This window comes from Coturnix japonica, chromosome Z, assembly GCF_054131305.1.
Source record: "Coturnix japonica strain WE chromosome Z, WE-NBRP24, whole genome shotgun sequence".
NCBI lineage: Eukaryota > Metazoa > Chordata > Aves > Galliformes > Phasianidae > Coturnix > Coturnix japonica.
In genome coordinates, this window is record NC_140702.1 from 50,519,199 (window position 1) to 50,544,616 (window position 25,418).

The following is a 25,418-nucleotide window of genomic DNA, read 5'->3' on the forward strand; positions in this document are numbered from 1 at the left end:
GGACATGGTGTAGGAAAAGCTGCTTCTAACGTGTTTACTTTTTTGCTTCCCTAAATTTCAAGTGACACTGCAATTGCTTAAAGACAGGCTTATGGTCTGATGGAGGTCGCATGTTTCCCCTGAGCATGATGACTTCCTCACATGAGTGTTGGTTAACTGCTTGTGTCTTACAGAACGAGCGTACAGCTTGCCTGAGCACTCCCGAGAGAAAAGGTAGGGTACTTGTCATATATGTGTCTCCCAGCGCTGGTAACGGTCTATAAAGATACATGCGTAGGGTGGAGCAGTTGCCTGCCTGGCTATCTGCATACACAGTTTTACATTCTGCACAGAGCTCATCCCCTGGCTCCTTGTTTCTGGGCTCACTGTGATGTGCACATCTTGCAGTGGAATCTGCTCAGTGGGAGCTAACTCAGTAGGCAGCCAAATGACCCCAGTAAAAGCAAGGGGGTCATGATTAGATAGTCATGACAAGCTGGTAACACATCGTGCAGTCTGTGCATTATATGGGCTATTATGCAGTCACGGACTGGCTTGGATTAGGAAGGTCTTTAAAGACCATCCACCTGTCCAGTAGAGTTAATTTTTATAAAAAACCTATTTAACAGTGACAACAAAAAAGAAAACTGAAAAAAAGAACTGAACACTGTAGTTGTAAATGGTAGGCAACCACCATCCAGATTTTGCTTTTTTTTTCCCATTGGCATGTGTTGTTTTTGCTGGTCTGTGTTCTAGGATTCAGGAGGAAGAATGGGATAAGTATATCGTACCTTCAAAAACAGAGTCTGAAAAATACAAAGTGAGTCGGACTTTCAGCTTTCTGATGAGTAGAATGACCAGCACACGGAATAAGTACAAGGTAATTTGAGACTTATATGTGTACTATTACTTATGATGCTGTGACTGTGTGATTTGTAGATGAGAATCTAAATTTTTACATAAAGATAGACCATTGTTTATTACAAAACTACAGAATAAGGAGAACTTCAATCTTTATCTTTTAATTTTAAAATACATGCAGAATATCCTGAAAGGGCATTAGAAAAACAGCTCTTCTTTTAAACAGTAGCTTAAACAAATTATAGCAGGGATTGCACTTTGCCATTTTTTCATACTATGAATAATCTTATTTGACTCCTTAGATGAAGTTAAAATATTGGAATTGCCTTTAAGAAATAGTTATATGTATTAAATAAAAGTTATGGTTTTGTTCTTGCAATTACTCCTACAAGTGCTCAGCTCTGTAACCTCCACATTGGCACTTAATAAGTTGAATTTTCTTTATTTGATGTTAACAAGGCTTCTTGAATGAATAAGTACCGCTTAACATTAAAGAGTTGCAGATACAAGGCCTTCACAGCCAAACAGACGTACTGTGAAAGGCAGATTAAAACATTTGAGGGCTAATTTTGAGATTTCTGAAATGTAGAGTGAATGGCATTAGCAGCCTTAGAGGTGGATTTGGCCTGTTACATTCTACTGTGCCCCAGGATATTGTGACATGTGGATGTGAAGATGGCTAACTGCTGCTGTGGTGATACCTTTGAACATTGCAGAGCTGGCTGTGAATATGTATGTCCAGTCCAGCAGCCATACGTAAGCGTGTGTCTGTGTGGTCTCCTAAACAGTGATGCCAGAAATGCTCAGAGGAATGTGTACTCACACCAGAAGAAGTACTGTAAAAAGAAGCAAAAATTATTAAATTCATTAATGTTGTTAACTAATAGTTTATTTCCCATGTCATTTAATACCTTAATACAGGTTGTATAAGGTTATATAGACATGGTTTTAATTGCACAGGCATGAGTTTCTATGGATTTCACAAGGAGATGCAGAGATTTATACTTGTTCAGTTGCGTGTGGCCAGTCTGTAAGACTTCATAAATTGTGTTTTCTGGATCTTCTGTTTTTGCAGGCTTATAAATGCCAGTTTTCCTTGTTAAGGTTTGCTGTCAGTGGAAACAAGGCCATTAATGATGTTATAATATAATATACTATTATAAGTGTCCCTTTACAGGCAATAAATGTTCCAAAATATTTTGCTCTCAAGAAAAGTGTTGAATCATTTTATTTTCTTTCCTAATACTCCCCCTCTTTCTCCTGTTCCTCTCTCCCTTTTTTCCTGCTTGTGCTGTTGTGGATGAAGACAAAAAATAAAGATACCAAAGACAAACAGAACAGACATAATTTTATAAGCGGAACCTTCTCTGGAATTATGCCATGTATGGCCTGTGAAAAGGCACTCCTAGGAAAAGAGTCCCTGCAGTGCTCTTGTAAGTAGCTACTGATTTTAATATGTGAGTTTGCAATGCTTTGCTACAAGATCCTGGTTTAGCATTCCATTTTAAAAGGAGCCTTGCCTGGTTTTGGAAGTACCTATTTTATGTAATGGGCTGAGTTGGGCAGGGGAAAAAGAGAAAGGAAAGCAGGTGGTAGCTTCAGAAGAGACCACAGGCATCTTCCAGCCCAGCACAACAGCCTCCTTCCCAGCCAGGGCCTGCTGCTTGAGAACAACATCCAGGCTATTTTAATAAGGGGGCCTGAAGGAGGAAGTGTAGAGAAACTTTGAGGTTAACATCATCTGCAGCCTAAGACCCCTATTCAGCATCTAGCTTTGAAATCTACTTCTCTTTCAGATTGCAATGTGATTGTGCATAAGAACTGTAAGGAGTGTGTTCCTGTGTGCACTAAGGTAACTTCTTCCACCACACTGTTCTTATTAGAATCGCTTTCCAAGGATTCTAGAAAAAAAAATGCTGAAGGGAAAAAAATGTAAAGGAAGTTTGCCCAGATCCAGTGTCTATATGTGAAGCATTACAAGGGTATTAAAATATCTCATGTGAGCATCACCAAGCACTATTGTTTGAAGAAGAATTTGTGGAAAAGGGTAAAAAATCATTTTGAAGAATTACTTGTATTTTTGAAGAATTACAAGGACAAGATGGGTGTGCCTTGAGGGTATCTAAAGGCTAGTGGAGATGATTGCCAAACTGTTTTCCATCATCTATCAGTATTCCTGATTCTGGAAGATTGGAGGTTTACCAGCTTGACACTCATCTACAAGAAGGGTTGTAAGCAGGATCTGGGGAACAGCAGGTCTGTCAGCATGACCTTGGTGCCAGGGAAGGTTATGGAAGAGATCATCTCGAGTGAGATTGCATGGCATGTGCAGGACAGCTGGGAGATCAGGCCCAGCCAGCATGAAAGACAGGTCCTGCTTGACCAACCTTATCTCCTTTTATGATTGACCCACCTGGTAGATGAGGAAGAGCCTGTTAACCCCAGTCTACCTGGACTTCAGCAAAGCCTTAGATTCTGTCTCCCATGTTATTTTCCTAGAGAAGCTGTCAGTCTGTGGGTTGGGCAGGTACACTCTTTGCTGTGTAAAGAACTGGCTTGATGGCCAGGTCCAGAGCGTTGTGGCGAATGGAGTTAAATTCAGGTGGTGACTGGTCATGAATGGTGCTCCCCATAGGCTGATACTAGGGCTTGTCTTGTTCAGTATCTTTATTGATGACCTGAATGAGGGTGTTGAGTGCATCCTCAGTAAGTTTGCACATGACACCAAGTTGGGAGAAAGTGTCAGTCTGCCTGCAGGTAGGAAGGCCCTTCAGAGGGATCTGGGTAGATAGATCCCTGGGCTGAGAACAGTGATATGAGGTTCAACAAGACCAAGTGCTAGGTCCTGCACTTCAGCTGCAATTACCCTAGGCAATGCTACAGGCTTGGGGCAGAGTGGCTGAAAGACTGTGTGGAACAAAGCCAGGGCTAAAGGTGATACATACTGTTTCCCTTAAAGTAGCAGTAAACATAAGGTGAGTTTATTACAAGAAAGATGGTGCTTGGAAAAAATAGATATGTAAGGCTATTGCTCTTGTGGAATAGGGCTGGCATAGAAGTGCCACAGTGATACAGTTATACATTTTTCTAATTAGAAAAATGCCTCTTCCTGGTATAGTTGAGTTTTACATCATGGCAGCCTACAAGGAGAATGATTCCATACAGAGTCTTCAGGGTAAACAAGGCTTAAACTGGACGTTAAACTGTCTTTTTTATTTTTATTTTTATTTTTTTTTAATTTAAAAAAATTTTTTAATTTTAGTTATATTTATTTTCGTTATACTTATTTTAGTCATGGTATAGCCTAGCACAAATATCTAGCCAAGTAGAGGACACTAGGACAGTTGAATTGGCAGTTCTAACTACTGGAACTGGTAAGATGTTTGTCAAGAGGAGACGAGGGCCACTTTCTGACTCATGTCAATGAGAATGAGTTACAGAAAATGTTTACTGACCCACCCCAGGGAAACTACATATCTAAGTACAGCAAACTTTTGCTACAGGTTTTGGAAAGTACAGCTTGGAAGGGGAATCAGTTCTGCTTCTGATTCTGAGGCTTCATCAGGTAGCATGTTGCCACAAATCCATCAAGAATGTTTGACTATAAGGCCCCAAAGATTACTTCCTTTTCTTGCTGTCTTTGTGGCAGTATTGATATAGAAATTCAGAAAGCAATAGCTCAGTGGCTCTGTTTAGAGTAGACAGATTCAGTTTTGTGTTGCTGTACAAATAATGTTCTACTTTGTCTTAGGTTTATTTGTTACTGGTTGAAATTAGGACCATAACTTAGGATTGTTTTTTTTGAGGCTCTTTTGTATGATACATGAAAGTGAATTACTAACTTGACTGTTCAGTGTGTTGTCAGAGGCGATTTCATTGTAGGTTCATAAAATCATTTCTTTTCAGAAATCCCAGGAGAGGTACCATAGCAAAAACAAACCTCAAGTTGGTGTTGGAAGTAAGTATTAATAAGTAATAGACTTGTGAGTGTGTGTGAATATGGTATGAATAAGTTAAACCTCTTTTATGAAGTCATGGGAATGACAGCACAAACTATCCTTCATCATTGTGTTTCTTTTTTCATTTCAATATCATTAGGAAAAAGAGTTGTGCTTCTCATATCTGATACAGATAAGCAGGACTTCATGAAGAAACTCAGTTATCTCCTCACCTACTAAAAGGAGGGTGAATTTTACTGTTTTGTTTTCAGTGAGATTGGAAATCAAATGTAGATGGTTCTGTCTATCTTGTGCTTTTGAGTATGACATTCACCATATGTATATGTATTTAGATTTCCTTGGGTTCAGGTTGCGATGTGAGTGTGTCTGTGACTGGGGACTGTTTTCTTCCAGTATCCACATCGGAGCTATTCCACTTAACTGAGGGGCTTGTCTTTATATTCTGTAGTAAAGCATCACAGACTTTACTGTTGGGAAGGTGCTATCAGGTATAGGTGCATATGAAAACTGATAAGCATTCTACAGTGTAACACTAATATTGATGACATGCTGTGCATCATCAAAATGTTGTTTTATGCTTTGCTTCACAGATTTGTTCTTTGGGGACATTTCACAGCCTGGGATTTCCTCAGTGCATCCTTCTTCCTCTGTACCTATTGGACTCTCTGCTGGGAGGAGGGAAGCATTGCAGCAGTCCCATTCTTTGTCCAAAAGTGTCCCTGGTCCTGGCACCAGTTTTGAAAGGTAGAGGACAGCTACCAAACGCTAAATTCATCATTGAGTATTTCTAGGAAAATGGAACAATTAAATAAATCTTCTTTCTTTTCTTTTTTTTCTTTTCCCCCCACCCCTTTTTGCCATAGAAGATCTATGCCATTTCCTGATCAGGACTCTGAAGCTACCACATGGAGGACCAAGTCAAGATCTGAAGAGATGTTACAGGCGTTAGGGACATATTCTTCAATGGATTCTTTTGTGATGGAAGGTGAGAAGTATTGCACTAGTGTTGCCTTTTTTAACCCGTACTGCAAAGTGCAAAATTCATGAGTTGATGTAGGAAGCCACTTCTTCTAGTAGAACATTCTTCTAGTAGAATTCTATTTTTACTAATTATAGCTGGGCCTTCATTAATGTGATGCAATCAAATACAACAATCTTAAAATATAACTTTTTTGTTCTTCCTGATAAATAACTTTTTTATAACTTTTAGAATATTTTTGTATGGTATTGCCACTGGAAAATAATAGGGGAGACGTATTTAGCATTCTTTTAGAAGATGTATGCTTTATTTCTGTGCTCATCTGGTCATTTCCATTGACAGTGCACACTGCAAAAAATTAATCTACATCACTTCTGTTCCTTCTGTAACCCCAAATCTTATCTACCTCTGGCTTACTGCCCTCCTAAAATGGCTGCACATCATTGTGAGATGAATAGAAATAGTGTTTTCTGTAGTTAGGTGCAAGGTTGCATCTCTAAGCCATATGGCATTCATCCTCAAAGGATGGTGCAGGTATCTCTTGCCAGTTATCTACAACTGAGGACCAGAGGATCCTCAGCATCACAGCTACTTTCTACAGCGTTGGATTTTGTATTTAAATTGTAAAAAGTTTCTCCAAGCAAAGAAGGATAAAAGGATTTAATCTGAGAAAAGAAGATTCTGTTTGTTTGTTCTCTTCCCCCACTGTCACATTTGCATTTCAACAGATTGGTAATGCTGCTGACATCTGGAAAGCCTTTCTTTTGTAACACTGCTGTCAGCATTTGCAAAAGTTGTTTGAAGTTCATCCCTATCATGTGTCCCCCTTACTTAATCAATAGATGACAGTCAAAGGAATGTCCCTTAATGTTTTTCTGGCTGTTATTTATGAGATTTGCTGTTTTACCACAGTTGAGGTGGATTCATCTCAGTGGATGGATATCAGTTCAGATGCACACGAGTTTGAAGCGGAGTCATGGAGTCTTGTTGTGGATCCGATGTTCTGTAACAAGCAAGAAAAGGATGTCGCCAAGAGGCAGGATGTCATTTTTGGTCAGTATGTTAAAGCTTCATCTAGGCTTAAAAACAACTTAACAATTGTAGAAAATAGAGGGAGCCAGCCATATTTTATGCCTGGTAGAATGAGTGGTTCCATTTAGAAAAATAATAAGATTCAAAGAACACTTTGATTACAATGTTCCCTAGAGTCAGAACTCTAGGTTCCAGTGTTGGAACAGGGTGACTATCTAAGACACTCCTACACTGTTCACTGGAACTCATTCCATCTCCAGTTTAAGCAGTGGCTACTGCAGCACAGGCAGTTGTGAGAGCTGTACTAGAGCAAGATAAATTAAGACTTCTGACTGATATAATCTTTTAGGATTGAGGCTAATACAGAAAAAGTGATAATGACCGTATAATGAATGTGTGTAAAATGATTAATATGCTGTTTACCTTTATACTGCAGAGCTGATGCAAACAGAAGCGCATCACATCCACACCCTGTTCATTATGTCTGAAATATTCAGGAAGGGAATGAAAGAAGAATTACAGCTGGACCACAGCACGGTGGACAGAATATTCCCCTGCTTAGATGAGCTACTGGAGTTTCATAGGCAGTTCTTTTGCAGAATGAGGGAGAGACGGCAGGAATCGTGTGAGGAGGGGAATGAACGTAATTTTGTAATCAGCAGAATCGGAGATATCCTTGTGCAACAGGTAGAGAGGCATCAGTTCCGTTAATCCTTTATGTACTCAAGGTTCTCAAACGTAAGCCTCAAAGGAAGTATGTTTGAAAAACAGTAGTTTGTCTAATTATTAGCAAGAATGTGGTGCTTGTATTTGTCCAGCTTGTGTTCCTCTTCTTGCTCCTAAAATGGCTAGCCTGTTTTCATTCTGCATTGGTAGGAACTGATAGTGAAATTCAAAGAACTTGAGAAACAAGTAGCATATGAGTTACAGGTGCTGTGTGTGTAAAATACTATACTTTTGTATGCATATTATAAAATGATATACATACTACAATCTCTGGGCATATGCTTTTCTGTTGAGCACAATTCAATTATTAATTTCTTCAGTTTTCAGAGGAAAATGCAACTAAAATGAAGAAAATATATGGAGAATTTTGCAGCCATCAGAAAGAAGCTGTTAATCTCTTCAAAGAGTTGCAGCAAAACAAGAAGTTCCAGAATTTCATTAAAGTAAGCTTTCACAAGAATATGATGGCTATGTAGTTTTTACTTTAAATTTAGGATTAAGATTATATTCAGTATATTCAGTAACTCATTTTTAATATCTAGTTAAAAGGGCAAGCTTTTTTCTTTTTCAAGAGAAAGCTGATAAATCACATTTTCCTTTCAATATTTTGAAAGCTTTGGCATCCAGTGTGTGTTACATGCATATTCCTATTACAGCATACCTCTTCCCTCAGGGCAGCAATTGTTACTTGGGTATAGTTTGGATAACCCAACATTTTATTTTAGTTTATTCTAGCACACTGAGATATTATTTGTTATTGGTGCTTTAATATGAATTTACTATTGAGAGCATGTATTTGTGTCTGTCTAGCTGAGGAGCAGCAATTTGTTGGCACGTCGCCGAGGAATCCCTGAATGCATTCTGCTTGTCACTCAGAGAATCACCAAATACCCTGTTCTAGTTGAAAGGATATTGCAGTACACAAAAGGTGAATAAAAACCGAGTGTTGTTTCATGTCTGAAATTGTGGTGCATTTCTAATGAAGGAAATCTGTACTGCTACAGTTTATTCTAGGGATGAATTCACTGTTCTGTGCAGAGCCAGAGCAATGAAAGTATCTACTGTTAAGGCAGATATTGCCCAGTGTGTCTGGTATATGAAGTCTTTGTTATGTTATGGCATGAGAATCTCTGGGTAAGGCCTAGAAGTCCAGAAGAACATGTTTTAATGAAAGATATTGAACAGAGGATGTGATCTAATTCAGGCACGTTCAGCATGTTTTTTTTTTAATGAATACAGTCAGGTGTCTTGTGAGGTTAGGCAAATGATTCATAAATTACTGTTCAGTTTTTCAAACAAAGCATTAATTATCCTGCAGCTTTGCAGAGCATTTTATAAATGCTATCAGCTTACAGATATTGCCCCTAAAATGGGCTATAAATTGGTTTCTAGAAAGCTGTGTATCCAAATGTAAACATTTTGTCCTTTCAGTCCTATTCTATGTTTAACTCGTAGCCAGAAGAGCAATATACTGTATGATTTACTTAGATAAGGAAAAAAAAAAAAAAGAAAAAGTAAATTCTAACAGCTTATAAGTAGGTCAGAAATATTCAACGTGTGGTTTTGACTAGTGAATAAATCTAAGGTGTCTGTCATCTTTTAATAGGTAAATCAAAGGTAAATACCTGCAACATCTCTATTGCCAGGCTTAAAGTAGAATTACAGAGTTATCAATTTTAGCCTCACATTATGTTCATTAGTTTCTAGAAAGTAATGAGTAATGAATTGTCTTGAATATGTTAATTCCTATCACATTGTTTATTTTTTGTTTCATACAGAAGGAACAGAAGAACATAAAGACCTATGCAAAGCCCTTCGTTTAATTAAGGACATGATTGCAGCAGTAGATTTGAAAGTTAATGAGTATGAGAAGAGGCAAAAACTGATGGAAATTCTCAACCGAACAGAAAACAAAACATATACAAAACTGAAAAGTGGACACATTTTTAGGAAGCAAGACTTGATGAGAAAAGAGAGGATACTTCTTCATGAAGGTTTAGTGTACTGGAAAACAGCAACTGGTCGTTTCAAAGGTATTCCATCCTAGCACTGAAGTCCTCGATAGATAACAAATGGAAGTTGTCTGGTTTAAGAATGAAGATATTTTATAACACTGTATTGCAAACATAAATTTCTGAGGGAATGGTATTGAGAATATTCAACTAATTGCTAGAAGAATAGCTCTAAAAGCTGCTGCCCTATATAGATAATTCCTACAGCTTGTAGTTTCATCCCATGAAACATGTTCTTGTATTGCACATTTGTATTGTTTATAGCACTGACCATCATGTACTGTTCCACAGTGGTACTGGGACATAGACACTAAGGTAAAGGTAAAGAAATCCTGAAAATACATATGGCTGGAGCCCAATTTTCACTGTCAAGCCCAGAATCTGATTTTCATATGTTGGGATTTGTTTTTGTTTTTTTTTGGAAACTTAACTAATATTCATCTTACAGCTGTACGAGCTTGTATGCTCACTGTTATTCCATAAATGTTTTCATTAGTATAATGTTGAGCTGCGAGTTTATTTTACAATGTGTACGAAACAAAACTCGCATAGGGTGCTCTTTATTAGGCTGCCTTTTGAAAGCTTGGAGAAGCTCAGAGGACGTTTGAATGAAGGTTTCTTCTTTCTGTGGTGCTTCAGCACTGTGCTGCAGAAGGGTGGACATCACAAAGCATGGCCTTTCCTAGGAGAGTCAAAATGATTGCTTGCTGTTGCTTTGTGCAGAACATTGAATAATCCAGGTATTTCTTGTTTGGCTTACTGTAGGATTCTGTGAGTTACTGACCAGGGTTTCTTCTTTTTCAAAGATAAAAAATAGAAGTTAAGCATACCTGTAATACTTTTCATTAAAAATATATGATTTTCCTTTTCTCTTTTTGAGATACCCTAGCTCTGCTTCTAACTGATATGCTGCTCTTCTTACAAGAAAAAGATCAGAAGTACATTTTTGCAGCTGTTGTAAGTATATTATCAGACTTGTGAATGTGTATGTTACTTCTTTATTTATGTACTTCTCAACAGTTAGATTGCTTTCTAGGTTATTCTCACATACTATTGTATTTCTTTAATACTGATAATATATTCAGAACAGTAATATACCCGTATATGGAAAGTTAATATTCTTTTCAGAATTGAGAGGTTTTTTTTTGAGAAGAGAGATGAAAGCAACGGAAGGAGGTTTAGTGACATGCCTCATCTGATTATGAAGCTAGGAAGCAGAGCAAGCTCTTACACTTATCTAAAATGAATTGTAAAACAAAACAAACAAACAAAAACAAAACACAACAAATCAGAAGCATAATTTTGACTGAAGTGTAGTAGTAGTAAACACACATAAAATGCATTAAAGGTCATAGACTGAAGTTCCCAAACTATATAAATGCTATATAAACAAAGGGTCTCAAGTATCACTGAGCCTCTGGTATTTGTTTTTAGCACATACCCAGTGCTTTGCTTATTCATGAACACTATAAAGTATTTAACAAAATGGTTAAATGTGTCTGAATTGAAAAAGAGCCCTCTTCTAAAAGTGTTATTTTATGAGAGAGACATTTATTTTTGTGTGTATTGTGATTGTTCTTCCCAGGACCAGAAGCCTTCAGTCATCTCTCTTCAGAAGCTCATTGTAAGAGAAGTAGCCAATGAAGAAAGGGGGATGTTTCTGATTAGTGCTTCATCTGCAGGACCTGAGATGTATGAAGTTCATATGAACTCTAAAGAGGAGCGCAACAGCTGGATGAGGCATATTCAAGATGCAGTGGAAAGGTAAGAGAAAAAGGCCTTTGTAGTAACCCTGGTAGTTCAAAGTGAAAAGGAGGTCATTTAGATATTTTTGTCAGTGTGCTTTCCATTCTTTGTTGAGTTCAGAGATGCCAAAACCTCATTGTCTATTCTCTCAAACTTACTGTCTTACATCTAATTTCTCACTGAACCAATAGACCTTTCCTGCTCCTCTCAGATGTCCTTACCTGTCAATTTAAGCTTCCCTTACATTTGCCTTTGGCACTGGATGCTTTCTTGAATCTTGCAAATGCCCATGAATCCATTCTGGATAAATCCCCAGTCTCACCATAGTATTTGTTCACTAGGTGTGGCAGGGAAGGCATTACTTTCCAGGTGTGAGCCTTATGCTAAGCACCATAGACTTACAGTCTTGCCAGGATTAAAAAGGAATCCTTCAGCCTTGTTTATGCCTAGTTACTGCTTTTTATGGAAGTGGGCAAATGACATGGGCCTGGTCTGTACCAAAATTGGTTGGTATTTTGTAGTTTATTATAAATGCAGCACTGTACTGAAAATGAATATGTGTTCAGACATTATTTTGTCTGCCTTTGCTTCATTTCTACAGTTGTCCAGAGGAACAAGAAGAAGGAAAACTGGGTGAATTCAATGAGGACAGACGTATTACTGAGGCTAAAGCATGCAAAATCCAGAAATGTCAAGGTACGGTACCATACCTGCCACTCTGACAGCTCCCATGTCCTGAGAGGTTAGGATGGATAAATAACATGCATATATTGGCTGATGGGTTCAGAGTGGCTTAATAAGGAGAGTCACAGCAGAGAAAGCCACGGTTGTCTGATGGGGCTACCCAGAGCACCATCCAACCTGGCACTGAACACCAACTTGGCCGCAGCATCCACTGCCTTTTTCCAAGCTCTTCACATTTTTGTTTTTTATTTTGAGTACAAAAGAAAAAGTGAAATGTATTTTTGAGAATAAATGCTGAAATTATAAAACTATCATTGAGGTCAAATGGTTTCCTGCTAATGGAAGTACCTCAATATTCAGTAACTGTAAGGCTTCACTTGTTTGTGACATTTTCCTGTGATTTAACCTAGCAAGCAGATAAATACTATACCGTCTTTTGCTCACTTCATCCCTTCCCAGTGGGATGGGGGAGAGAATTGGAAAAAAAAAAAAAAAGTAGAACTTGTAGTTTGAGATAAAAACTACGTACTAAGACTGAAAAGGAAATTAATGATTATTTTCTATGTTTACATATATACATGTACTTATTAGGCCCGGGATAGCAATCCAGGCAGCAGTATGAAGCACGGAATATCTTTCCAGCTATCCAGTGGTTGCTTCCTCTATTGTAAGCACACAGCTCTTATCATGGAGGGTTTGTGGGAGTGTGATATACTCCACCTGGCAGGCCTCATATTTATGTTTCAGTCATCATTCTCTGTACCAGAAGTTTTTTTCCATTTGGCTTTCTTAGTTGCAGTACATTTCACATGCATGGATAACGTGTACAGTATTGTCCATAGTCAACTCCACCCCTTGATCCTGAACCTATATATATGTTGCATCTCTTTCATGATGGCCTGAGATATTATGGGCCCACTGAACAAGAAATAATTCACCCTTATGTTGCAATCCAGGCCTACCTGAGCCCCTTCTGTCCTAGCAGCCTGATCGACTTGCTGGTTGTTTCTGGGTTCTTCAGTGGTATGACTCATGGGTATATGGACATCTGTCTATGTGACATACCTTTACAACCATGTTCTCTACCTGGGCAGCAGCATCTTTCTAAAGTGCTGTGAGTCAGGGGGGGTTGCCAGTTGTTCTGCTTCCATTGCTTGTAACCACCCCCACAAGGCATTTTCCTACTATTCATGTGTAAGACAGTGACCTACCCAGTGTCTTTTCCAGCTTTCATCAGGACAGATTATGAATGAATTCAGTTCCTGGCCACTCTAAAAGGCACTGAACAAGCCTGTTGCCTATCTCAAGTTAGCAATATCTGTGCGGTGTAAAGATTATAAGTATATATCTGGAATGTGCTTTACCCACAGGATAAAAAATATTAATACAGTGTTCAATTTTGGTTGACAGAATCACTGAGTAACCAAGATCAGCAAATCTGCAGTTGCTTGGAAGACAAATTGCATATCTATGCAGAACTAGTAGATATGAGTGGATTTGAAGATGTTCATGTGGAACCTCACCTCCTCATCAAACCTGACTATGGAGAAACTCCACAGGCTGCTTCATTGCTGGTAGCAGCTCTCAGAGAAGGTGAGTTTGTGTTGGAAGTGTGCAGTGATGGCTCTTCAATTGCCATATGGGCAGATACTTCAATGTAATAAAGTATAGCCTTGTTGCCTTGTGCTCCAGTTCTTCCAAGTCTCATGAGACCTGGCAAAGAACACAAAGAAGACTGTAAGATGCATTTAGTGGGGATATGTTTAGTGAATAACATCTTATTATAAGTAGTTTGGACCATGGCATTATATTTTGAGGAATGTTTCAGTCGCTGGTTGTCTTGCAGTACAGTCTTGTGAAGTACATCACTGGATGCAGCATAACACAGCATCTGCTCCATTATCTTCACCTGAGTTTGTTGATTTGGTGACAGATTGGAATCCTGTTTGGTCATGTACAAACTGAACTGCAGACAGTCTTGACAGATTTTCCAAGAAATGTCTGCCATATTTACTGTAGGAGCCACATTTTTCTGCAGACTGTCAGAGGGTGTATAGCCTTGTACTGTCTATAGTGCAGTCCTCTGAAGGAATATAGGTAATAATATTTGTGGGTGCATTGTCTATTTGGAAGTTTAACTAAATTCCTGTTAAACTCAGTTGAAATGAGTCCTGATAAACTGAACCATGTTCATCATAGGCCATATGCTCTTGAAGAGGTATTGCAAGTGTCTGAGCAACCTGGTGGCTTTCATAATGAGAAGAGAGCATCACATGTTTTCTGCCATGACATCTACAAGTCCTTCAACACTGCACTGTCTGCAATATCCTTGCAGCTGAACTGGCGACATAAGGACTGCTTAACTACTGGAAAATTAGCTGGATTTTTGGGCTTACAGGATTATGATCAGCTGGCAATGTATTATTAAGGGATTCTCTGGGGAATAGGTATTGAGATCATTACTGCAGATTTATTAATGAAGTAACAATTGAATAACTGATTGAAACCTCAAGAGGTTTGGCAGACAGGTGCAAAGGCCTGCATCTGGGACGGGGTAGTTTATGTTTGCTAGGTTGGATACTAAATAGATAGAAATCAGCTTTACAGAAGTGCACCTGGGAGTTCCAATCTACAGAAGGTTGACCATAAGCCAGCAATGTGTCCTTGCAAGCAAAGGAAGACAACATCCTAATGGGTTGCTGCATTAGGAAAAGTATTTTCAGCAAGTTGAGGGAGATGGTTTATCCTCTGTTCACCCATGGTGAGAAATATTAGTAGTGTTGTGTCCAGCACTGGACTGCTGAGCACAAGGCCTTATGGAAAATGTTCAGTAAAGAGCACCAAGAGATGATTAGGGGTCTGGAGAACATGATGTTTGAGGAGGGGTGATAGATCTCACTCCTGAAAGAAGGTGGCTTGATGGATGTTACTTTCTTCAGCCACTTCAAAGGACTATAAAAGAGAAGCTGAACTTCTCCTGAAGGTGCTTCATGGCAGGACAAGGGAACAAGCTAGAACATGGAGAATTCCAATGAAATAAAGGGAAAAAATACATCCTATGAGGGTGGTCAAAAACTGGATCATGTTGCTCAGAGATGTTGTGAAATGGCCATTCCTGGATGTACTACAAGCCTGTGTGTACAAGGCTTTGAGTGACCCAGTTTTGTTGACCTGAGGGTTGGACTGTATAATCTTTGAATATTCGTTTCCACACTAAACTATTCTACAACTCATTGTCATTGATTTGTGCAAAAAGGATCTATTTCCAGTGCCTCAGTAACTGTTCATATTTTCCTTCTTAGTTGAAAGTCTCCACGTTGCTGTCACGGCATCACAAGTGAATGAAACGGACAGATCATCAGAGGAAAGTACCGAGGAATTAAGTTCGAAACACAGACGTAGTGCCAGTGAAATCTTGGAATCTTTCCCCGATGGTGAGTAAAATTTGATGTTTTTATGTGTTCAGATTGCTAAAGTAATTGATACAGGATTTCTTTTTGGAAAGTTTTCTCAGTCTGTGGCAGAATCAGTAGAAAATAATGTAATAAAGGTTGTCTTTGGGCAAACACTCTGAGTAAATTGTCATATAACTTCATTGAAGTGAATGAACTGTTTGCATCCATTGCAATTTTTCCACAACATATGTCTGCAATCAGCTTTATTGAGTCAGATTTGCGATTCTTCATACTTAATATTTATATGATTTCTAGTCTTTGTTGCTCAGCTTTACAGCAAATGTATAGGCCTTTTTTTTTTTTCTTTTTTTTTCTTTTTTTTTTTCTTTTTTTTTCCCGACAGCCAGTTTTTGTCAGTAAGCATAAAAAACAACTTGCTAGTAGGATTGATATTCTGGTTATTTCAGCTTTAAAAGGTTTAGCATAATGATCTTGAAAAAAAATAATAAAAAAAATAAAAAAAATTTTAAAAGTCAAATGAAGTCCTGTACAAGCCATACCTGCAGAGAATGTTTACTAATATGGCTATGCTATGAAATAATTCATAATTGAAATGCTAATGGTTTTTTAAGATAAGATTGTCCCACTTGTGCCATCCTGGCTTTGTATATTGCTTTTCCCCAGCCTAGAATCCTTTGGCATCAGGTATTTACAGCATCCCATGAGTAGCTGTAAAAAAGTGTAGCCTTTGTTTCTGCAGTCAGAATATGCTTTGCTAACTTTCTCTTGCATCTTGTTGGTGTCTTATTTGTTAGATGCAGAAATGAAGGAAGCTGAAGAATCACCTGAAGTTGATCTCACTGCTTGCCCTATTGAAAAGGAAATTTCTGATGCCAGTGTAGAGTATAAGGTATTGTAACTCATTTCTCTTTCATGTTGCACTTATCTCTCTGGGCACTGGGAATGTAAGAGCTGTACAGATTTTTATGGGATATCTAAAGATTATTCTAAGATCTAAAGCATGGGATAGGCACATTTCATCAAAGTCTATATAATTCAGTTTAGTAGAATTCACTGCAATTAACAATGAATTTATAAAAACATTAAAAAACAAAACAAAACAAAACATAAAACCCAAGAAAAGTCCAAACACAGAACAATGTTCCTGCCAGGCTTATAGAGCAAAGGGTGTGGCAGCCACAGTGCTTTTGTATGGACCACTTAAGAGCCTGGTTCTCTGCTGTCATCATTCAGTACATCCAACCCTGTGGGGCTGATAGTATTCCCTCTGCTCCCTCCTCCTATTCACAGGATGATGAAAGTCTCCTGCAATGACAGAGACCTCAGCTAATGCAAGGAAGACATATGCTGCAGAAGAACTTCATCCTGAGAACAAGCATATAAAATAGGATGGATTTTCTTAATGCCAGCTTGCTTCAAAAATCTGAATTAAAATAAGACAGAGAAATTAGAGAATAGAAGATAAACTACCCATTTTTCAAAGTCCTATAACTCTTAAACAAATCTAGGGGAAAAAACAGAATCAAAAGTCAGTTCTGAGCAGAATTATAAATGGAAAATATAAGGGACTGCGAAGGAGTGCTAGAGCAAGAGCAACATGAATTAATGTGAGAGTAAATGGAAGTATTATTGTTTAAGGCTGAGACTAGAATAGAAGACGGAGGACATGAAATGAAAAGTTTGCAGGAAAAGAAGATACATAGCATTAGGGTAGAGTCTCTCAGATCCAAAAGAGGATGTGTGCCTGAAACCTTGTTTTTTCTAGGTCTTTCTGTACTACTCTAACTAATATACATATCTGCCTATAAGCCTTGCCTTATGTTCAATAACCTCATAAATGAGGGGATGAGGAAGGGAGGGGAGGGGAGGGGGGTGTTTAAATCTACACTTTGAAAAGTTCCAATAGTCCCACATATAAAAAATGCCATTGGGGTTACAGAGGAGTCAGAGCCACATTTTTCTCAGAGGTTCACAGCAACATGAAGAGTGTCAAAGATTACACGTAGAAGCAAGGAAAATTCTGACTGTAAATAAGGAAAAAGCACTGCAAGAGAAAGGTAATCAAGCAGACGCAAGTTGCCAAGAGAGGCTGAGGAGTCTCCATCTTTGGAGATTTTTAACTTTCAAGCTAGCTTTGAGAGTCAGTGGATCTAGAGGATCTCGAGAAAGCTTTTCCATCCCAGTTTACGCTTCCTGTCTCGACTGTTGCGGCAGCAGTCGTGTCGCATCTAACCGTGTCAAAATCAAATTGACCAGGAGGTGGCAGAGCGAGCAAACAAAACACGAAAGGGTCGTCAAAGGCAGGGGATGTCCTGTCCTCCGGTCCTTGCCTTTGGATGCTCTTTGTGCTGCCCCGAGGCTGTGGGATGGCAACACTGGGATCAGGCAGCTATCATAGGCAGAGAGCTAGAAAGTCAGAGCAAAAGCCCCCAGCTCTGGGGTTGGGTGCATCAGAAAGAAGACCATTGCCCATGCAGTTTGTGGGTGCCAGGTAAGTAGATGTAGTAGAATTCTAATACTATAAATTCCCCAGAATTTGAATATCCACATTTCTGCTGCTCGTTATTGTTCTTAACAAAGAGGGAAGAGGGGCTGGGATGCGGTGTTAGATTACAGCACAGTTAAAACACCTGAATCCATTGCATCTGACCTACGTGGGCTTAAAGGACTTGTACTGAAGTTATAAGTGGTGTGATACTGTTACATGACTAGGTAACTCAGTTAAACCTTCCTTTTGCTCATTATTCCATTGTATAATCTTAGAATGATTGAGATTGGCAGGGACCGCTGGGTCCATCTGACTTCCATTGAAGCCCAGGCCTATATCCAGACTATATCCAGTTTTCAAGCGGTGCTGCCTTTAGACTGTGACAGGTGCTTGAGTTAGCCATTTGCTTCCTCTGAGCCATGCCCAAGTTAGCTGAGCCTTTAATCCTTCTGCACACCTCCTTTGTTAAATCAAACATGCTTTATAAAAACAAAAGAAGTGTAGAGTTGATCCTTTACCTCTGTTCAGTGTTTGGGTCTTCCTTCCTGCAATCTTCCTCACCTTGCCCACATTTTCTCCTCCCCTTGCTTCTTCACACTCCTCCTCTTCCCTACCTGCTGCCCATTGTAGCAGCCCAGTACAGAAGGGCCAAATTACTTTGTGTCTGCCCTGACACTGTATAGCATCCCCATTTTATCCCCTCTGTTAGCCTCTGTTGGCAGAGTGAATTTTTAGGTTGATGATTGTAGAAGGAAGCAGAGGAGGAGGTGAAGATATGGGGGCAGAAATACTGTACGGAGATGATGGAGAATGAAAGGGCTGGAGGAAATGAGGAAATGGTGCTCCCTTTCCTCAACCACATCTTCACTGTGTTTTAGGACTTCGTTGTTTTCATTTCCAGTTATTGCAGTGAAATGGAGCAGCTGCTTTGCTCTGTGGCAGGAAATGGGCTCAGAAGAGAAGTTGGGAGTATTGGAGGACAGTCAAATATTCTTCAAACCCTGCTCTACTCCTAAATAAAATAAAAGAGAGGAAAAAACAAAACAAAACAAGTAACAGAAATCATACAGGAAGTCTTTCCATTGTAGCCTCAGAAAGGATTGTGTTTTATTTCTCCACTGTTTCACCTTATCTTTCTCAGAGGAGCTGTTTTTCGTGCAGAAAGGATTATGGGTGGCTTCACCCCATAAATTTAAAATGCTTCTTAAGAAAAAGGGATAGGGTGGAAAGTGCAAAGTGGCTGAGCGCCACCTGAGAGCAACAAGCCCAGCTGCAGTGGACAGCAGCCCTGATGCTGGTAGGTTTCTCAGCACGCAGCAGGCACACAGCCCTTGCTTAGCTCCCTGCACACCAAAGGCACTGCCTGTAACCCACTAATGTAACTGCCATCAGCTTCTTGCAGTATTAATGCCTTGATTTCTGAAGAGTCTTGAACTGTTTCATCCTACTAGAGGTAATCTAAACCCACTCTGCTCAGTATACAGAAGTCTGGTTACTGTATTTCAATATTGTTACGTAAACAAAGAGTGAATGGAAATGTCTTTTCTGTGTAGCATTAGTCACAAGAGGATTAAAATTGTGGATGAAATATTTTTGTTTTTACAGTTGTGCTTAGGATCTCTAGTGATTTCCACGGAAACTCCAATGTTGATGAATTATTAGTCTTCGTAGGTTATTGCTTCTGTCTTTTTTCACCTACTCACAAAAAGGTTTGACTCAGCACTGCATATATTAACAATGTGGATGTCTCTACGAGTTTTTTGTTTTTTTGTTTTTTGTTTTTTTTTTTTTTAAAAAAAGAATTACCTAGATGATACAATTGTAAAGTAAAGAACTACTTTTTAAAGCTACATGTATTTATTTTAGGGAGGAAGTATGAGTTTCCCAGGATCTACAGGGACAGAGGTGAGTTTATTTAAACCCCAGACAAAGTGTAGTTCGTTAAGAGTGAACAAAACTTTAAAAACCCTTCTCTTTTGTTTTCTAGATTGTACAAGCAATCCAGAATCTAACTCGTCTCTTGTACAGCATACAGGTAAATACTCCACAATCAACTCTGTAGAGTAATTGGTTTTAGTAATTTACTTCGTAAGGCTTGTTTTCATCTTGCACTACTTCTAGACATTATGTTAGTGGATACTTAGCTCTACTGACTGTTGTACAAGCTGTCTTACTGTATATTTTTTTTCTGTGTCAGTGATATGTTCCCATAAAAACTGAATAATGCTTGCTTGGAGATCACTCCCCTCCCTGAAAGGAAGTATGTACAGTCCAAATGTCTAGGGAAGAAGTAAGGTGATAGCTCAAACTGAACTGATGTCGGTTAATGTACAGATTTCAAAATATATAGTTCAAAATACTGACAAACGTAAGTATTTTGTTTAGAATATTATCCTGGTGACTTCTAAACCACACTTAGATCACTTATGTGGCTAACCAACACTTTACAGATATTTCATCATTATTGTTTTATTCTGTAGAGCCTTAGTCAGAAGTTTTTGGCTCTTTTTGCCAAGTTAGTACATTTTAACTTATTTTTCCTTAGGCGCAGTTTTGAAGATCAGTTATAAAATGCTTTATTTCAACACGTTTAGCTTTTAAACCTTGATATTAGGATATTTCTTAGCAATCCTGGAAACCTGTGCATTAGAAATTAAGTGGAAGCAATGCAAAAAATAAAATAAAATAAAAACTTGTAAATCAGGAAAAGTTTTGTAAAAGTTAGAAAAGAGATGGCTTAATACCAGTGGCAGTAAAGTAGGCTCAGAATCATGCCTTATGGTATAAGTGCACATATATAAGTGCATCAGTAGGCCTAGGCCTTTCTTTTCTTTCAGATCCAAGCAGTTTATTTTGTCATACTGGATGCTGTCACAGTCTTTAGTGCAAACCATGTCACAACATCCTTGTGAAGGATGACATATTGTGCATTTGGTTTTGAAAGAAGCTACTGAAACTTCACACCAAAACCGTGATTGCACTGCCAATTTCTGCTGGCATGGGTCAGGTGCATGTAAGAAGTAAGGTGACTGGGCTGTGTTGGCAGATGTTTGTAGAACTGATGTTAGTAGGAATGAACTACTGTAGATTACCAAGGAGACTTTAATGTCTTGTGTGAGCTGCACTGGAAGCAGTGCACTTTTTTCTGTACGCACCAACTGTGTCTTAGGAATTGAGTGTTGCATTCCCTAGGTCAATGCTTTAATGCCCTCTTCAACCATGAAATATTGTTTTTCCTGTGTCTTTACATCATCTGACAGAACAGGACCCCAAGTGTAACTGAGGCATGCAGCTGTAGCATAAACATTATATATTATAACCCCAGTTGCAAATCAGAAGCTTCATTAAAAGTGCTTGAAATGGTTGCATGCTTTTAGAAGTGTGTCTTGATATAGGCATGAACACAGAGTTCTCTTCATGAAGGTGAAACATTTTAACATGTTCTTAAACAAAAATACAGAAATGTGTAGGTGCTAATATTTAAACACTTGTTTTCTATGTCATTATGGTCTTCAGGCAGCATTAGCTATCCAGGACAGCCACAGAGAGCTCCACAGGTTACTCCTCCAAGAGAATGAGAAGACCAGTCGTGGCCATAGTTCTCGGTTACCCCTCTTCCTGGAACCTGAAAAACACCGTAATTCAGAAAAGCAAAGGGAGGAGCTGGCAAACATCAACAAACTCTTGCAGCAGTTCCAGCAAGAGCAGCAGCGCTGGCTGCGTGAGTGTGAGCAGTGGCAGCAAGAGCAGGAGGTAAGGGCAGGCCTGCTGGAGCAGCGGGAGCAAGCCTGCAGCTGCCAGGAGGAGCTGCTGGAGAAGAGCCGCCAGGGGCTTGCACTGCAGTCACAGGAGTTCCAACAGAGCCTGGAGAGGCTACGGGAAGGGCAGAAAGTGTTGGAGAAAAAAAGGGACAGTATCAAAGTGCAGAAGAAACTCCTCTGGCACTGGAAGCATGGTTTCCAAAGCAGCCTGCTGCTGCCCACAGCGAGCCAGGAGGTAAGTTTTTCTCCACCATAACTATAACCCCAGCTGCAAAGACATAGAAATATTCCCTGACAAATGGCCAGGGCTTTAGTTGGCTGGTAGCGCCATGATGGAGTGTGTGGTTCAGGCATATTCTGGGGCTTGCCTTTGACCTTTGAGCCCCATGGGGGCTCAGTTGTGGACTGACCACCAGAGACTGTGGAGTCAAACTGATGAGTATTGAATTCAAGAGATGAAAATCTGTGTTTTATTCTGCTTTACCAGTGTGTTTGTCACCTTCTGGAAAGATATATCATGCCTCTCATTTTTTGTAGGAAAACATACTGTTGTAACTCTTAAGGCATGTAATACTTTCAGTGAAGGGTTTTCTGGTACTCTCCTTGCCCCTGAACAGCTATGCTGTCCCCACTGAGAAGCAGAAACCACAGGAGTATGAATAGCCTGGTTCTCATGAAGACCTATCTATCAAGCCTAGCATCATCTATATTGCTCCCCTGAAATGAGCAGCCCCTAAGGGAATCACCTTGGTATGTGGCTCCAGTTTGGACAGTGAAATTGCTGGGAGATGATCATGCAGTTTGAAGCAGCTCTGAGGCTGCTTAAGCATTTCATACTGAAAATAGTTTTTCTTGCAGTTAAGTATGCAGGAAGGAAGCTGACTACATTCATCTCTTGCTCCAGTGGGTAGAGTCTTGTTTCCATTACTGTTCTCTAAGACACCTGAAAGTCAACACAAGTCACCTGATTTGCTCAAGCAGCTTTTTTTTCCGTCAGGTTTTCATTTTCACAAGAAAAACTATGGAGCCTTTCTTCAGGTCATCACCTCCCTACTTCTTCAGTTGGCAGCTGACCCATAATGGGCAGTGACCATTCAGTGTCTAAGCTTATGCCTGAATGAGGAGATGAAGAACTGGCCTCTGACCTCCTCCTTTTCATCCAGCTTTTGTGACTATAGTGTGAACATGACTTTTCCATATATTTCTCACACAGCTCAAACAATGAAGTCACTGTGTAGTAGTATAATGTGTGATAAACTTTGACTTATTTGGCAGTGCTTAAGAAGTGCTATGATAAAATAAAAGCTGAACTTGCCCATCAGCTTTAATCAATGGGACATTCAAAGTCTTCTGAGGAGGGAAATTTGAAGGATGACAGCCAGATGCAGGGATGGCCAGGATGTCACAGACAGGCAAAATAATGAAATTCTGAGTGTCAAAGAGCCACAGGCATAAAATAGTTCTTAATCTCCTGTTTCATTTGTGAAAATGGGTTACTTGTAAGACTATCTCACATGTATTTTAATTTCAAATAAACTATGAGACCTGAACGCACTTCATGCCCTGGGCTTGTCTCTGTCCTGCACTTTCCAATATCTCAGCAGCAAAGCTGTGGCAGGGAGGCTGAGAGCCTGACCAGTATTTTTGCCATCTCTCTGAACCAGCTACCTAGCTGTTTTTGAATGGCCAAACTTCATTACTGAGAATTGCAGTGTTTTGAGAGGGGCCAAGGCAAAATATACCCAATTACTGCTGTTTGTTCTTGAGTGCATGGGAAATTTAACATGTTGTGATATTAGCTTCTGGGAAACTGAATCACTATATGCTATGAATCCTCATTTCTTTCTGACAGTTAACTGAATCCTGGTAAAAGGGTGGTTCTAGTGCTTGACAGAGATGAAAATATTGTTTGTTTGTTTTCTTATTCTGCAGATAATGGGACATGATCAGTTGGATAGCTTACGTGGTGAAAATGCTTTCTACTTAAATGAAGCTGTTGTACATGTGTCTCTAAGTGGCCTCAACAAATCAGATTCTTCTCTTGTTTATGAAGATGGTGTGTATGGGCTGGGCATCTCGAACTCCGATATAGCAAGGACTTGTGAAAATCAGGTGGATCACAGGGTGGATACTTCTTGTCAACCAGAGTTGGCCAATGAACTGTGGAAATCCACTGGACCTTACCAGCAGATGTCTTTATCCTGCAAAAGCAACAAGGACGCTTTTAATAATGGTAATTAATACTGTATTTAGTTAACAAGTAGTATGGGCAGAAAGAATAGTCCTAGGAAGGAAAGCAGCTTGGCCTTAGTGAAAGTAATAATTTTTGCTACAACAGTTGCATGCCATTTTACAGTCTTGCTAAGGGTAACTGAGGAAATGAACTGAGAAAATAGAACATGAATATAGAAAACCTTTCCAAAAAATATATCCCTATTCTTTGTTGGCATAAAGGCACTCTATCCTAGCACTGCATTGCATTGAAAATTCCCTGAATTACTTAAAACCATATTAATGAGAAACCCTAATCTGTCTCTCCTGTCGCGCTGAGTCTAGTTTTGATCTCATGCGGCCCCTTCATTATGATGAAAATTGTGGGAGAACATGTAAAAACACAGCATCTAGAAATCATTACAATGGTACACTTTTTGTGTAATAGCAGAAATGATCTGATGGGTTTTTCCTGCACAGCCAAGAGATGCAGGTGGCACATGGCAAATCAAGACTGCAGCTGACTTGTCCCCATCTTTCTGAGCTGACAGCATGGGATGACTTCTGTCCCAATGACAGCTGCACACTACTCAGGTCACAGCAAAGACTATTGGACAGCAGAACTAAATAGGATCAGAAGTTGAAAACATACTCAGGTACAGTGGTTTTAGTAGTCCTGGGTCAAACATACAGGAAAGTCCTTGGTTAAGGACTTACCTTAGTATTCCTTGTAAAGAATTAAGTGGGCATCCACTACAGCCTTTCATCATTCTTAGTATACGGATTGCCAGAAAAGCATTTTGTATTCAATGCTGACTATTCTCATCACCACAATCAGCTAACTAAGCTGATTAGTAAAAGAGATGAGTATTTCTAGAAATGCTTCAATAATTAGTCTGGTGAAACTTGTCCTAGTTTGAATGAAGCTATTATTTTAGTAACAGGTTAGCTAAGCTAGTCCAAATTTGAAAAGTATCACATATGTGTGTTTAAACCTCCCAAAAGTGGATTAGCTTGCATTGGCAAGTGTTCAGATGCAAGCTAACCAGGATATTCTCTACATTAAGCCCATATGAGAGTGTCTAGTTTAATTAAACTGGCTTGCATTGGTGTAATTGCACTGATTCTTAGATGAGCTGGTGGTGCTCCTCTGTGTAAAGATGCCCTTCTGGTAGCAGGGCACCAATGTAGCCTCAGCAGCCTGGGGAGCAGTGCTGGCTACACACCTGCCTGAGAGGGAGGAGCAGCAGGCTAGATGAAATCTCTCTGGCAAAGTCAGGTCTGTAAAACCTACAGCTACCGCTTTGGCTGAGTTGTGGAGCACCATTGGCAAAGCAGCACAGCAAGTTCTTGAGGCACCTTGTGGTGGTGCAGGTGGTACTGTGAAGCTCCCAGCATGCTGCTGGAGCAGGAAAGAGGGATGCACCATCACATTCCACAGTCACATTTGTGACTTGGAAGATGACAAGCATGTTATGCTCTGATCATGCAATGCATGAGTCTGCAGGATTCAGGCTTGCCTCTGTCATGCAACTGGAGCTGCCGTATGGAAAGCAGGGAATGA

The 25,418-nt window shown here is 39.5% G+C and overlaps 1 protein-coding gene across 19 annotated transcripts in view; it reads left to right on the plus strand.

Annotated features, from left to right (window-relative positions):
* Positions 1-25,418, plus strand: part of ARHGEF28 (Rho guanine nucleotide exchange factor 28) — a 75,763-nt gene that overhangs the window by 34,775 nt on the left and 15,570 nt on the right. For 13 of the 19 annotated variants that reach the window (XM_032441321.2, XM_085530308.1, XM_015848866.3 and 10 more), the window contains 22 exons: positions 174-213; positions 736-859; positions 2,147-2,273; positions 2,637-2,692; positions 4,747-4,798; positions 5,390-5,543; positions 5,663-5,784; positions 6,691-6,831; positions 7,247-7,497; positions 7,857-7,979; positions 8,347-8,464; positions 9,315-9,569; positions 10,429-10,505; positions 11,134-11,312; positions 11,896-11,990; positions 13,389-13,571; positions 15,281-15,412; positions 16,189-16,283; positions 19,749-19,787; positions 19,870-19,917; positions 21,399-21,878; positions 23,576-23,876. In XM_032441321.2, the coding sequence (XP_032297212.2) occupies positions 174-213; positions 736-859; positions 2,147-2,273; positions 2,637-2,692; positions 4,747-4,798; positions 5,390-5,543; positions 5,663-5,784; positions 6,691-6,831; positions 7,247-7,497; positions 7,857-7,979; positions 8,347-8,464; positions 9,315-9,569; positions 10,429-10,505; positions 11,134-11,312; positions 11,896-11,990; positions 13,389-13,571; positions 15,281-15,412; positions 16,189-16,283; positions 19,749-19,787; positions 19,870-19,917; positions 21,399-21,878; positions 23,576-23,876 (3,192 nt within the window). Of the gene's footprint in view, positions 1-173; positions 214-735; positions 860-2,146; positions 2,274-2,636; positions 2,693-4,746; positions 4,799-5,389; positions 5,544-5,662; positions 5,785-6,690; positions 6,832-7,246; positions 7,498-7,856; positions 7,980-8,346; positions 8,465-9,314; positions 9,570-10,428; positions 10,506-11,133; positions 11,313-11,895; positions 11,991-13,388; positions 13,572-15,280; positions 15,413-16,188; positions 16,284-16,684; positions 16,895-19,748; positions 19,788-19,869; positions 19,918-21,398; positions 21,879-23,575; positions 23,877-25,418 lie in introns of those variants that run through there. The other 6 variants (XM_015848867.3, XM_085530304.1, XM_085530311.1 and 3 more) reach the window with 3 other exon arrangements.